The sequence below is a fragment of the Xyrauchen texanus genome, chromosome 46 (genome assembly GCF_025860055.1).
Source record: "Xyrauchen texanus isolate HMW12.3.18 chromosome 46, RBS_HiC_50CHRs, whole genome shotgun sequence".
NCBI classification, from domain to species: Eukaryota; Metazoa; Chordata; class Actinopteri; order Cypriniformes; family Catostomidae; genus Xyrauchen; species Xyrauchen texanus.
In genome coordinates, this window is record NC_068321.1 from 20,702,354 (window position 1) to 20,715,242 (window position 12,889).

Genomic DNA, 12,889 nt, shown 5'->3' on the forward strand with positions numbered 1-12,889 from the left:
TAAGAGCCTGTGAACAATACCTGAGACTCGTAGTGACGGATTAATTGACAGCTGCTGTCAGACTCTATGTTATTAGGTGTGTTCGACATCGGCTGCTGCTGGATGTAACCGATCTGCGAGAGTTGCCGCGTGCAGGCGGGGAGGATCTGCAAACGGAGATATGAAGCCGGACAAGTTGTGGCTCCCGTAGTTTGCTGCAATTACGTCAGTCATGGCAGATCACGTGGTGTTTGCTTGCATTATCGCAGACGAGCTGGAAGCGATAGAAATTCCATTATTTTTGCATGACATTGGGCACAATGAGCAACGAAGGTGAGTTAAATGGTTAAATGTAAGAAGTATCTATTTAAACAAATTACACATTATCAATTTAGTTTTAAAGTTACTATACCTAGAATCTGCAAATTATATGTTGAATAAAAATACTGTATCGAAAGTCTATAGTCTTTGCAATGTATTACTGATGTAATGGGTGGCTTTTGTAATCAATAGACTGTTGCTTGCCTTTTAATAATAATTATTATTATTTTGGTTTAAATAGAGAATTACTCATTCTGACAAAGAAATAATGGAGTTTTACTCCAATTTCAACACTTCTGTATACACTAATTATTTGATTAAAATCCCAATTCAACATAAAACACTGAAAATAAATGTTTGACTACATGTGTGTTCAGTTAGGCTACATAGGCGGTGGGCCGGACCTCGAAATTATGAATTTAATACTTACCTCACAGCTGTGAAAGTCTTTTTTTGCTGAGGTCATGTAATAAAATCGTATAAGTACTACAGACATTGTTTCCAACTTTGTTGTTTGCACATTTGACGCAAAATGTCCTTACAAACTCTTACTTTTTTAAACCGGCAAATAAGCAGGACTACTAATCATAACGTCAGAAAACCTCCCGTTTCCTTGACAACCAATGTAAATAATGAACACAGATGACCAGGAGGCTGCGTTCTTGAAATTACTGATGTAAAAATGAGGTGTTTTATCCATTTAGCCACAAATGTCAAAAGCCCTGTAACCCCCCTTTCCCAGACAAGTTTGGCAAAGATTGTTCAATGTACTCATTTATGGGTGAACCTGCAAACCACAGAGAGTACAGTAGCTGAAAAAGCCGTATTGGCATTTAATTTAAATTCCGAAGACGTCCAAGATGTGCCGGCTAATGTTGGATTTCACAGAGAATGCTACATGCTCTTCACCAACAAAGAACACATAAGAAGAGCACGTAAAAAGATAGAAAATGCAGCTAACAACAGTGAAGGTTTGTATCAAATGTATAATTTTCATATAAAACGTTTCATTTATATACGTTTAACCCCTTACTAGTCAGCCCCTTTGGCAAGTGATGCATTCATGACATCCCCAAAATAAAAAGGTTGCTGCTCAGAAGTCATTCTGAATATACACATAACCAACATATATTTAGAAAGCCAACCCTTAAGAGTTTACATTTCAAGACTCAAAATTAACCAGACTGTTATTAATATTGAGATATATAAGCTCAAACATAGAAACAAAAACAACAAATATTAAGAATATATTTATAAAATGTATAAAAATATTATGTGAATTTAGGATTGCAACTTATAACCACAACTACCACATGGGGATTTTTTAAAGACAATCATCCCGCACATCCTATTCAATATTCTATAATAAAATCAACTAATAGAATATTCGAAAATCGTGACTCATCCCTAATTAATATAGTATTTCAGTGCAAGTGGATGACATGACAAGTAGCAAAAGGCAGTGCAATATGTGTGTAAGTGGGGTCAAATGTTCATAGCAAATTTAAAAATAAACCAATGTAGCAGCATCATAGTGTAAACTACCAGTGTATTTGTGCAAGAGTCAATCAGCTGCCCTTAGGTTATTGGAGGGTGGGGGTGGAAGGAAGAGGCTCTCTATGATTCCCCTATAGAAAGTTAAGAGGATGGATTTGTGGGAGATGAGCCTTCCTCAACTGTGGGATGAAGTGCAGAGGTTTTTGGACTTTCTTGGCCAGGTTCTGTTGGTGGTGTCGATAGATCAAGATGGGTCATCTGTGATGTGGATACTAAGCAACTCCGTGATCTTGACCTGCTCCATTCATGGTGCTGTTGATGTGATGATTGTCAACGATCACCTCTGTAGTCATTTGGGTGTGGAGAGATATGATGTTGTCCTGTCCGTGTCTGTGTGTTAGATAAACAACTGAATTATATTCAGATAAATAAACACAGAAAGCACACATTACTAGATAATTTTAAATCACATTTTTCATCTTGACATTTGTATTAAGATGCTAACCATCTTAAACAAGCTTGACAAGACTACTGCAGTTCTGACCACAAATAATTTTGTTAAATAGCTCAAAAACAGCCATCTTTAAATAAAATATTTTGGATTTTTATTATGGCATAGGAAAGGTGAAGGCACTCCTATCCAATCAACAGCACTGCAACACATTACAGAGAATAGGCAGAACTTTCACTGTGACCCCAGACCTCTATGAAGCAGTGGAGGCCTTCACATGCGAGCTATATGACGTAAAAGATGTCAAAAGTGTCAACCAGGCAAGGTGGCACATGTTTAAGTCTGGGAAATGTCTCGAAAGGAGCCTTCCTCCAAATCAAGACTCCCTTCAGCAGCACATTCAGCGTGCCAACTACCAGGCTGCAATACACAGGTACATGACCAAGAAACAGAAAAAGAGAAAATGGTTTACAGCTAATATGTCACTCTAAAGATAACAAAATTAGAAACATAAAACTGATACAGTCGGTTAATAGGCCAAAGTAATGTTTTCATATTTTTCATTCTACAGGAGAAGTCTGCAAAAACAACCTGACATACCCCCGCCGGTACAGCATGGATGGAGGATGGAGGGAGAATACCTGGTAGTGCACTGGATGACACTGCCCCCAGCACCACAGAGGGTCTTAGAGCTGGTGCACTGCCAATGCAAAACCCTTAAATGTGTGGGAGGGAACTGCACTTGCAAAAAGCATATGCTACCATGCACAGAATTGTGTCATTGTATAAACTGTGACAATCAACCATAAATGGCTTATATAACTCCATGACTACCACTATAAAGTTGATTTGAAATAATTTCTTTGTTTTGCTTTGCACTCTTTTTAGCTGATAATTAGCCTAGCTTACTTGTAGCCTAGGTAGCTTGCTATAAACCAATCCAACCTGGACATACCTGTCAAATTATTTCCTACTGTCTTCCCGTTTAAATATTTACCCGTATTTATCCCGTATTTGAATACTCTTTGCTTAGTTCATTGTGTATGTACCGAATGATTTGGATTAGCTTAAGCAACATACCGTTAGACCTAGCTTTACTGCTCCACTACCAACATTCTTTCGTGGCTACTGTTCTCATCAACGACAACGCATATATTCACGACGAAGTATAGCTTGCAGTCTTAAATACAACTTATATGAAAAGCATCAAGATATAGGGGTGTATAATCATTGTAAAACAAATCTTACCTTGACGTTGTCTTGCCGAGACACACCGGTCTCTCTCTCCAGGTTGGGTTTGTTCACTCATTTGGCTTCAGACTGACGCGAGTCACGTGACGCCGGTTCAACGAATAACGTGATTGGTCAAATCAATTCAACAAGGTAACAACACAAGCGCTGATTGGATCTCACTCCGGCCAACGTTTGTGATCAGGTAGCGAAATTAAATCTATTTTTATACTTAAATGTGCAACAATTGGCGTTGGAAACAATCGGTAATCTTTTTGTGAATTATTCATACAGACAAATAAAAAAAATGAGCCAGACAGCTGCTGGGTAACTATCAAATGAAAAACTAAACGAGATAGACGGACTCGGCCCACCGCCTAACATGTATATAGTGAGTACAATTCCTCTTGTTCTAATTTAGAATGGTTCCAAAAATAGACAATTTTGTGGAGGATGTTGTCCCTCTCTACAGTCTCTCAGAATTTAGAGGTGATTTCAGGCTTTCCAAAGAACAAGTGGAGGTAGTGAGACATGGAATAGGAGGTTGGAGGAGCTTTGCAGCACAAGCTGGGCCACTGAGGAGAGCTGGTTGGAGAGAAGATTGTAGATGTGGTCAGTGTCACTCAAGAAATATTTCCAGTATATTCTTGGTCATTAAGTAAATGTGTACCTTTTGTTTCAACAGCTGATACTTGCTCCATGACAGAAGAAAAGAACATTTGATCTGGGGGAATAAATGATAAATAAAACACTTGCACAAATCATTGGTGCCTTGTAATTATTTCACAGTTATGCGGTTTCCTTACCATTCTTCATCCTTTCAGCGATGTCATTGGAAACTGTTAGCATGACAACATTACCTTTGCTGTCTAACACATTAATGGTTACGTTGTCCATTTTGTTGTGTGTTACATAGGGTAGTGCAGGTTCTTTATATATCCTAAGGAACCATGGGACCATAGCCAACACCAGTTCCATTCATTATTACTAATAGTTAGCAACAAATGCAATTACCCTTTTAAGTCAACTTTCAGTTTTGGCTCAACATTAATTAGCAGTGATTTCCATTGTTTTCATGATTTAGTGATTAAGTAACTTTATGTATTAACCATGGTATTAACACACTTTTGAGATGTGTGTGTATAAGTGGTGTTTTGGAAGGGGGTCTTCCAAAACAAGATAACATATTGGATATATACTTTAGCAGTTTGACATGAGTGTTTCTGCTAATACAAAATCATAAAAGTAACCTATAAAAAAAAAAGTTTCAGCAACAGGATTTACAGTACCCTCCAGATGAGCTCTTTTTAACATTTGAGACAAAACACCATTCATTTTCATATACAGAAAAGCACAATTCTGTTGGATTTATATTGTGATTTAGACCAACTCTTTGAAAGTGAACAGAATGTTGTACTGTTGTTAAGTTGAAGATATAGCAATTTGTTAGCAGTTTGTTAACCACATGCAGGTGAAGTATGACCACAGCAAAATAAACTAGAGAATATGAAGAAACCATATGAACAAATGGAAGAACAATGTATTATGCATAATTTGTACAGGAGCATACATTTATGACCACATTAGATTGTATGTTTTTAAGATTAACATTTGAGTTATTAAAAATGCTCATTTGAATAGGTTATGGAGCTGAATACTGTAAAATGTCTGTATGAAAAAGAAAGTCATGCAAAAGAAACATACACAAACCCTTTATTAACAATAAATACAGTAAAACAATATCTAATAAATATGATTTTTAAGATAAAGACGACATAAAAAGGTATTGAACTGTTTTAAAAGTCGCAATAAACTTGAAACGCACGTCATCGGTGTTGTCAGTGAATCCGGCCAATCGTGGATCAGTTGTGTCGTCATCAGAACCTGTGCAGCTGCTCTTGAGAAGCTGCGCTGGCTGAGTCCTCCGGCTACTCTCGAATCGCTCTCGCGGTACTTTGATGGCATACGTCACAGTCACATGGCGTCGGCGCTGTATCAAGTCGGACAAAATTTCTAACCGGCATGCACTGCTTCAAGTCTTAAGAAAGTTAATTTTTGAAAAAGCATGTACATGTTGCTTGTTTCGAACACATTAAAAAATATGGAGAATATAGGCATACGGTCATGGTGAATAAAAACATGCAATTAATAAACAGTTCCCTCTTTTAACATTATTTATATGTGTTAGAAATGCAGACGAGGTGTGGGGATCTAATTGCAAAACATGAAAAAAACATCAAAAGAATAAACAGGCTGGGGAAACGTCCAGGCAAAGGTAACATAGAAACATCTGAAACATTCAACAATCGACAAGGAACGGGGAACAAACAGGGTTTAAATACACAGACACAGGATGATCACAAACGACAATCAGGTGCAAACAATGACAGAGTGCTGGCAGTGATGAGGGCCGGGAATTGTGGGAAGTGGAGGTTTTTTTACAAAGACTAGTGAAACACAGGGCACACAACAAGGGAATCGTGACAATATGGAGCATGAGCCAGTCATAGTTGCCGGGCTGATGGAGTTGTCAGTATGCACTAGTGAATCTAAATGTGGAAGTATAGCAAACTTGAGTTTACGATGCTGTGTCCACACTTTCTTCAGGTACTGAAATTTAAATGAATGATTAATGAATGAACAGAATATGCAAAAACATCAACTAAAATTCCTTTATACAGTAATGTAAATAACCTAAAATATTATAACTCATGTGAATGTTACTATACTAAAATAAAGCTTGATATTTCACTCCTTAGTCTGTGACATGGAAGTAGCAATTCAGATTATTTTTATTTTTTAATATGTATATTAAAAGATAATACTCACTAGATGGAGAGGAGTATTCACTTTTAATAGAAGCTACAAGATCAAAGAATGAAAAAGCATTAGAATTATAAAAAAATAAACAAGTACTATTTCATAAATACACTGTGAAAAAGAATTGAGCAAACATTGAAAATCAAGTCAACATGATGCAATAAGATTTCTGAGATCTCTCAACAACTGTCTTAAAGCAATGTAACTGAGGACAATTATAGTTTAGTCAATGTGAATTTGTTCACTAAATGCAAGAAAATATTGTTGAGAGAACTACTAATTTCTTGTTCAGTCAACTGTCAATTTGCAATATGAGAACTTTCATTTTGTCACATTTCAAGTACTTTAACAAAGTTATCTGCAGTCTTTGCCTCTGAAGAGAGGTATGTCTTGCTATGTAAGGCGGTACGCACAATTGTTTACATAGACACACAATAGACATTTTGAGGAAACGCATATAAGACAACATTTGGAGGAATATTGTTGGATTAACCTGTGTTTTTCTGTAGATGGAAAGTAAGTCAAAAATACAATTTCACTTTTTAGTCAATCATTTGGATATGTTTTAAGCAGCTAAACTCATAACAGCAATTTCTTTCAGTTCTTGTCTTACATTTATGTCGCTTTCTCCATACAGCAGCCACAGTCCCAAAGACCAACACCAGTGCCATAACCGTTAGGAATGAAGGAATCACTGATTTGAATGGTTTTCCATGATCATACTCTGAAACATGAACCATGAACTAAGGTCACATATAGTAGATATATTTTTTCACAGATTCAGCCTGATGTTTTCTCTGTTTTAGTCTTGGAATTCATTACCCAAACTGATGTCCAGTTTGTTGTCCAGACTGAGGTGTGTAGTAGAGCAGGTGTATTTGTGTTTCTCTCTCTGTTCCTCTGCACTGATCTCCAGATTCTTCCTCATCTGGTACGTCCCGTCACCATTGGGCAGCAGATCTCCTCCAGTGATCTCATGATCAGATACAGGCTGTCCATCTCTAAACAGGGTCAGGTTGATGTGACGAGGGTAAAATCCTGTTGCCAAACAACTCACCAATGACCCGCCAGAATCTGTGTTTGCTTTCTGGATGAGTCTGACTCTGGGTTTCACTGTTGAAAAAAATATAGTGGGCAGATTTAATGCAGGCCTTGATGAGGGAAACATTTAAGCTTAATGTAGAGGATGTTTGTTTCTGGGTGTAAAGGAAATGAGAAGGAGAGAACCGGATTGACAATGTAAATAATAGATTAAAATAAAACTGAACCAAAAAGACAAATACAAACACACACACACACACACACACAGGTGTCAGATCTCTGTCACACTGCAGTCTCCAGTCATCCTTTATCCCTTTCAAGCCAGGGAGCCCCCAGCATGACGTACCCCCTGGGATTCCAATTTGATATAAGGCAGCGGAACGCCGGTACCAGAATGAAAAATATATTTTATTTTTTTCATTTTTTGTAATGCACTAAGTCCAATCATATTTGTAGTAGCTTTGTAAATACTTGTAGCTTGTAAGTTCCCTGAGTTAATCTTTTCTGACTATTTTGGTTTGGTCAGTTATCTTACCTTTTCTATTTACTTGATTTTTCCTCTTTTCAAGGTAACCTTTGAGAGTTTTAATGCAGAATGGTTGGTATAAATTTTCATGACGCCACATGGAGAAGTCAAGATGGAATTTCAGCACTTGTGCTGTGACATTTAAGGTGCCATGGTATGTAAACTTCTTGTCAAGATATCGCAACTCATCTGTGGTGGAGCCTCTGAAAGCATCCCGTGTGATCATTTGTCCCGGTTCACCGCTGTCCCTCAGCTCACATAAAACCAGTCTTTGGCAGGCAAGAACACCTTTAACACAAAGTAAAATACCTAAGGTAAAATGCTGATTGAAAATATTCTCTGTATGTATTTGCTGTATCTTGCACAATACTAACCATCAGTTTTATTTAAGTTGTTTGTTGCTACTGCCCATTTTTGTATAAAAGATGCTTGTATATAGTCACTAATGGTGATAAGTTGATTTGAATCAAACACCGTGTCTTCAGTGGTTGTATTTCCTCTTGGAATGAGAGTCTTCGTCTCACCATTATAATACAGAACTCTGACATCATCCAACATCAAAACATAACTGAATTCAGGAAATGGTGTTTGTCCTTTCATGTAAGTTGCGAGCATCCACAAAGAATGAGAACCTGAAAAAAATAACAGGTCATTTGAAACAAGAAAAATAATGTTGTGTAGTGGTGGTGTAGTGGTATGTTACAGCAGGCAGTGAAGACACACTAAGATTGGTGTAGACTAAAGATAATTAAAAGTTTGCAGGTTCACATCTTAAAAATGATGATCTATTAACTATGAATCCATGACCAAAAAAACTCATTCCTGTTATGACCCCAGATGCTTTAAAACACTTTTTCAAAGTGTGTATATTTACATTTATGCATTTTGCATTTATATATTCACACACTGAGCACTTTATTAGGAACACCTGTACACATATTAATGTGATTATCTAAACAGTCAATCGTGTGGCAGCAGTGCAATGCATAAAATCATGCCGATATGAGTCAGGAGCTTAAGTTACAGTTCACATCAACCATCAGAATGGGGAAAAATGTGATCTCAGTGATTTGGACCGGGGCATGATTGTTGGTGCCAGATGGGCTGGTTTGAGTATTTCTGTAACTGTTTATCTCCTGGGATTTTCATGCACAACAGTCTCTAGAATTTACTCAGAATGGTGACAAATACAAAAAGATGACACATTCCTTTAGCATTAAATACACTACTTTTTTATTACTACAAATAAAACTTTTAAATAAACATATTGTGAATTGTATTATTCAGCATGCAGCGAGTATGAATTAAGATCACTCATAAAACCCCTTAATCTTAAAAAAACCATGACGATTTCTAAAACATTATGGAGAGTTATTTAAAGAAACTGCTGGTATAGGTGTTTTTCTTTTTATATGTAATGTATTTATATGTGTATTTCCCTTATTGTATAATTGCACCTTGTGTCAATTTTTTTTTTTTTTTTGTTATTCTTCAGTGTCTTGATTTGACTTGATAAATGTGTTTTTTTAATACTGCAATTAACTAAATACTTTACAAACAGTGGTTCTCAAAGTGTGTGTGTGTGTGTGTGTGTGTGTGTGTGTGTGTATATATGTGGTTTACGAGGACAATTTTTAGGTTACAAACTGGTAATTACAAGGGTATTATGCTATATATGTGGTTTATGAGGACATTTAATTAGTGTCCCCATAATTTAAATAGCTTAATACATTATTATGTTTTATTGAAAATGTAAAAATGCAGAATGTTTTTTGTGAGGGTTAGGTTTAGGGGATAGAATATAAAGTTTGTACAGTATAAAATTCATTATGTCTATGGAAAGTCCTCATAATGATAGGTAGACCAACGCGTTAAATTTTGAGACCGATTTGAGACCACATTGTCATTTCACGTTGGACAAAAGCGAGTACATCGCGCAAACTGGACTGATTTTTCCTTCTAAAAAGACCTAGCCGCTTGCAAATTCTCTTTAAAGTTCATATGCTAATTACTATTGTCATAGTTAGCTAAAGTCGATAGTATTTCTTTGTTACTGGAAGAAAGTCTAAAATATAGCTTGACTAAGCGATCCAACTCTGCCATGTCCTCTATCAGTATGGCTATGCTGAGAACACTGATTTCATTTCGACTTTTCTCAAAACACGACTTTATTCTCGAAATGTAATGAGTTTCTCAAGATTGTATTTCGACTTTTTTTCTCGAAATTTGACGAGTTCAATCTCGCATTATAATGACTTTGATCTCGAGATAGTTTTTTTTTTATTATTGCTTGGCCCTAATCCTCTTCCGTATTGATGGGACCTCAGAGAATGAAAGGGAAAGTAAAAAAATTCTTCATTATTAAACACTTAATTATTGCCTTGATGTCACTGCAACTTAGCTTAATAACTACAGTGAGATTTATGGTGGGACTCTTCAGAGACACTTTTTGAAAAAATAAATAGAAATAAACACAATTGTCAGAGTGAATTTTCCTATTGAGTTTTGATTGCTCTGAAAGTGATGTGCTTTCATATATGAAATCTTTACATAAATCACGTGCTTAAATGTGCTGACTATTATTAAAACAAAATGCATAAGCTATTATTAAGTTTACTTAGACTAATAATTTGGTTTAATTTTCAATACATTGTTTTTTTTGTACCTTTCCTGTTGCAACTAACAAGTCACTAGAAGTGCGTCACTGTTCTGTTGTTAGCAGATACTTCTGGTATGCTAGTTAAACTTGTGAATAACCTGTAATTCTATATTCCATTTCACTTGTCCATTTCTATTTCTTCTGACACTTTCATCACTCTTCAAGTGTTTTTCAACACTATGAAAAAAAGCAGGTTTTTGAAAAATTGGAAATATCCATTGGAGATGTTTTCTGAGCAGATTCTAGTGCAAGCAAATATAGTTAAGTTTACAACAATGCGTTTTAAAGATATCGCTTAAAATCTTACCAGTTGTAGCAACTGTTGGAAGTGAAAGCAGAAAAAGCAGAAGAATTCTGTCCATAATGCTAACATTTAATGTACCAGTATACTTGTCACGAATGACGGCCAAGGTAGGCACGGGATGCGGATCTATTTGCAGTGGAAGATTTTTATTGAACAACAAGACAAAACACGAACAAAGAAAACATCCACGATGGGAAAAAGGTAAAACAAAACACGGCGGTCATACAAAGGATTCCACGGGAGAAAACAAAGACGAAGAGCAAGGATAACAGACGTCCACATAGGGTACATCAAAGACCGACAGGGGAAAGGAGAAACAAACAGGGTTAAATACACAAACACAATGAAGACAAAACGAGACACAGGTGAGAACAATGAAGAGTGCAGGCAGTGAGAGAGGCCAGGAATTGTGGGAATTGTAGTTTACACACAGACAGTGAGACTCAGGGCGGACAACAGGGAAAACGTGACATTCTAATTTTCTGAGATTCTGAATTTGGGGTTTTCATAAGCTGTAAGCCATAATCATCAAAATTATATCAAATAAAGGCTTGAAATATCTTACTTTGCTTGTAATGAGTCTATATAATATATTAGTTTCACCTTTTAAGTTGAATTACTGAAATTAATGAACTTTTGCACGATATTCAAATTTTTCGAGTTTCACCTGTAGATAGATAGACAGACAGACAGACAGACAGACAGACAGACACGCATGTAAACTCAGCAAAAAAAGAAACGTCCCTTTTTCAGGACTCTGTATTTTTAAAGATAATTTTGGTAAAAATCCAAATATCTTTACAGATCTTTATTGTAAAGGGTTTAAACAAAGTTTTCTGTGCTTGCTCAATGAATCATAAACAATTAATGAACATGCACCCGTGGAACGGTCATTAAGACACTAACAGCTTACAGAGGGTAGGCAATTAAATCATAGTTATACAAACTTAGGACACTAATTTCTACTAACTCTGAAAAACACCAAAAGAAAGATGCCCAGGGTCTCTGCTCATCTGCGTGAACATGCCTCAGACATGCTACATGGAGGCATGAGGACTGCAGATGTGGCCAGGGCAATAAATTGCAATGTCCATACTGTGAGATGCCTAAGACAGTGCTACAGGGAGACAGGAAGGACAGCTGATCGTCCTCGCAGTGGCAGACCACATGTAACAACACATGCATAGAATCTAAAAAAAGCATAGAAATATTATAAATTAATTTTGATTGTTTCCTTCAGAGTCTTAATTTTTTAACAAAATAAAAATACGAAGTATGATGCCTTATTTAATAATGAAAAAAATTTAACATGTAAATTTATGAAATTTAAAAAAAATGAAAAAATAAAAAACATAAAAAAGGCTACTATTGATTAATTAAAAAGTGAGCACTTGGAATACTGTATGCAATAAATTGGTATGCAATAATAAGACGTATTTGTTCTTATTATAAAATATTTATTTTGTGTACTGCTTGTATTGCTTATTGTTTATATTATTTTAACTTCAAGTAAAATACTGTATGTTCATCTCAAGTCCATGAAAGAACTGGTTTGGGTGGCATTCACCCCTTTCCATTATAGGTAGCCTAATATATTATGTTTATATTTTCAAAGATATTTTTTGCTATGCCTAATAAGAGTAAAAGAAAAGAAATTAAGTTTTAAATAAAATACAACATCTATCTGCTGAAAATCTACATTTAGATTCTCAAATAAATAATTTATTATGAAAAGTCGATTTTGTGGATTTCTAAGATTTTATTTGTAAATTGTGCTTTAAGAGACACGTGGGAGTGACTTGATTGGTTCAGCATCTGTTATCGATCTGTAATCCAGAACGAAACCTGCTATGGAGCAGGTTAGCCATGCAGCATAATTTGCTATGGAGATGAACACCACTAAAAGCCGACCAACTTTCATGGTACCTAAAACCTGGGGTTGAGGCAAACTAAACTAAAACGTAGCTATCCACCGAACCCAGCTTCATGGTACAGGACTCTGGTTGGTTACCATTGTTGGTAAGCAAATTTTGCAGGTTGAAACACACCTTCTGTGTTTGT

At 36.0% G+C, this 12,889-nt stretch overlaps 2 protein-coding genes and 1 long non-coding RNA gene across 3 annotated transcripts in view; 1 reads left to right on the forward strand and 2 right to left on the reverse strand.

The window, feature by feature from the left end:
- LOC127638274 (BOLA class I histocompatibility antigen, alpha chain BL3-7-like) overlaps positions 1–150 on the reverse strand; it is a 184,106-nt gene extending 183,956 nt beyond the window's left edge. Inside the window, exon 1 of the mRNA XM_052119737.1 lies at positions 21–150. The gene's annotated coding sequence lies outside the window, so the exon portion shown is untranslated. The remainder of the gene's footprint in view (positions 1–20) is intronic.
- A 3,484-nt stretch (positions 151–3,634) lies between these two features.
- Positions 3,635–4,238, forward strand: LOC127638280 (uncharacterized). Its single transcript, XR_007969852.1, has 4 exons — positions 3,635–3,683; positions 3,773–3,869; positions 3,978–4,090; positions 4,164–4,238. It is a non-coding gene; the product is annotated as an uncharacterized LOC127638280 (long non-coding RNA).
- An 822-nt stretch (positions 4,239–5,060) lies between these two features.
- On the reverse strand, positions 5,061–11,209 carry LOC127638272 (major histocompatibility complex class I-related gene protein-like). Its single transcript, XM_052119733.1, has 7 exons — positions 10,832–11,209; positions 8,240–8,497; positions 7,875–8,153; positions 7,121–7,411; positions 6,912–7,022; positions 6,308–6,340; positions 5,061–6,088 (listed from the first exon to the last, which is right to left on the reverse strand). The coding sequence occupies exons 1-7, from the start codon at positions 10,884–10,886 to the stop codon at positions 6,057–6,059; spliced, it is 1,059 nt and encodes a 352-aa protein (XP_051975693.1). The 5' UTR covers positions 10,887–11,209; the 3' UTR covers positions 5,061–6,056.
- Positions 11,210–12,889: the final 1,680 nt, after the last annotated feature.

What these genes read in the sequence shown, in the direction of transcription:
- LOC127638272 (XM_052119733.1), bottom strand. Translation starts at nt 10,886, where the DNA reads ATGGACAGAATTCTTCTGCTTTTTCTGCTTTCACTTCCAACAGTTGCT. An exon ending in AAATCAAGTAAATAGAAAAG is followed by an intron (nt 7,412 to 7,874) that starts GTAAGATAACTG and finishes TTTTTTCAACAG; the next exon opens with TGAAACCCAGAGTCAGACTC. An exon ending in TGAATACTCCTCTCCATCTA is followed by an intron (nt 6,089 to 6,307) that starts GTGAGTATTATC and finishes TTTAAATTTCAG; the next exon opens with TACCTGAAGAAAGTGTGGAC.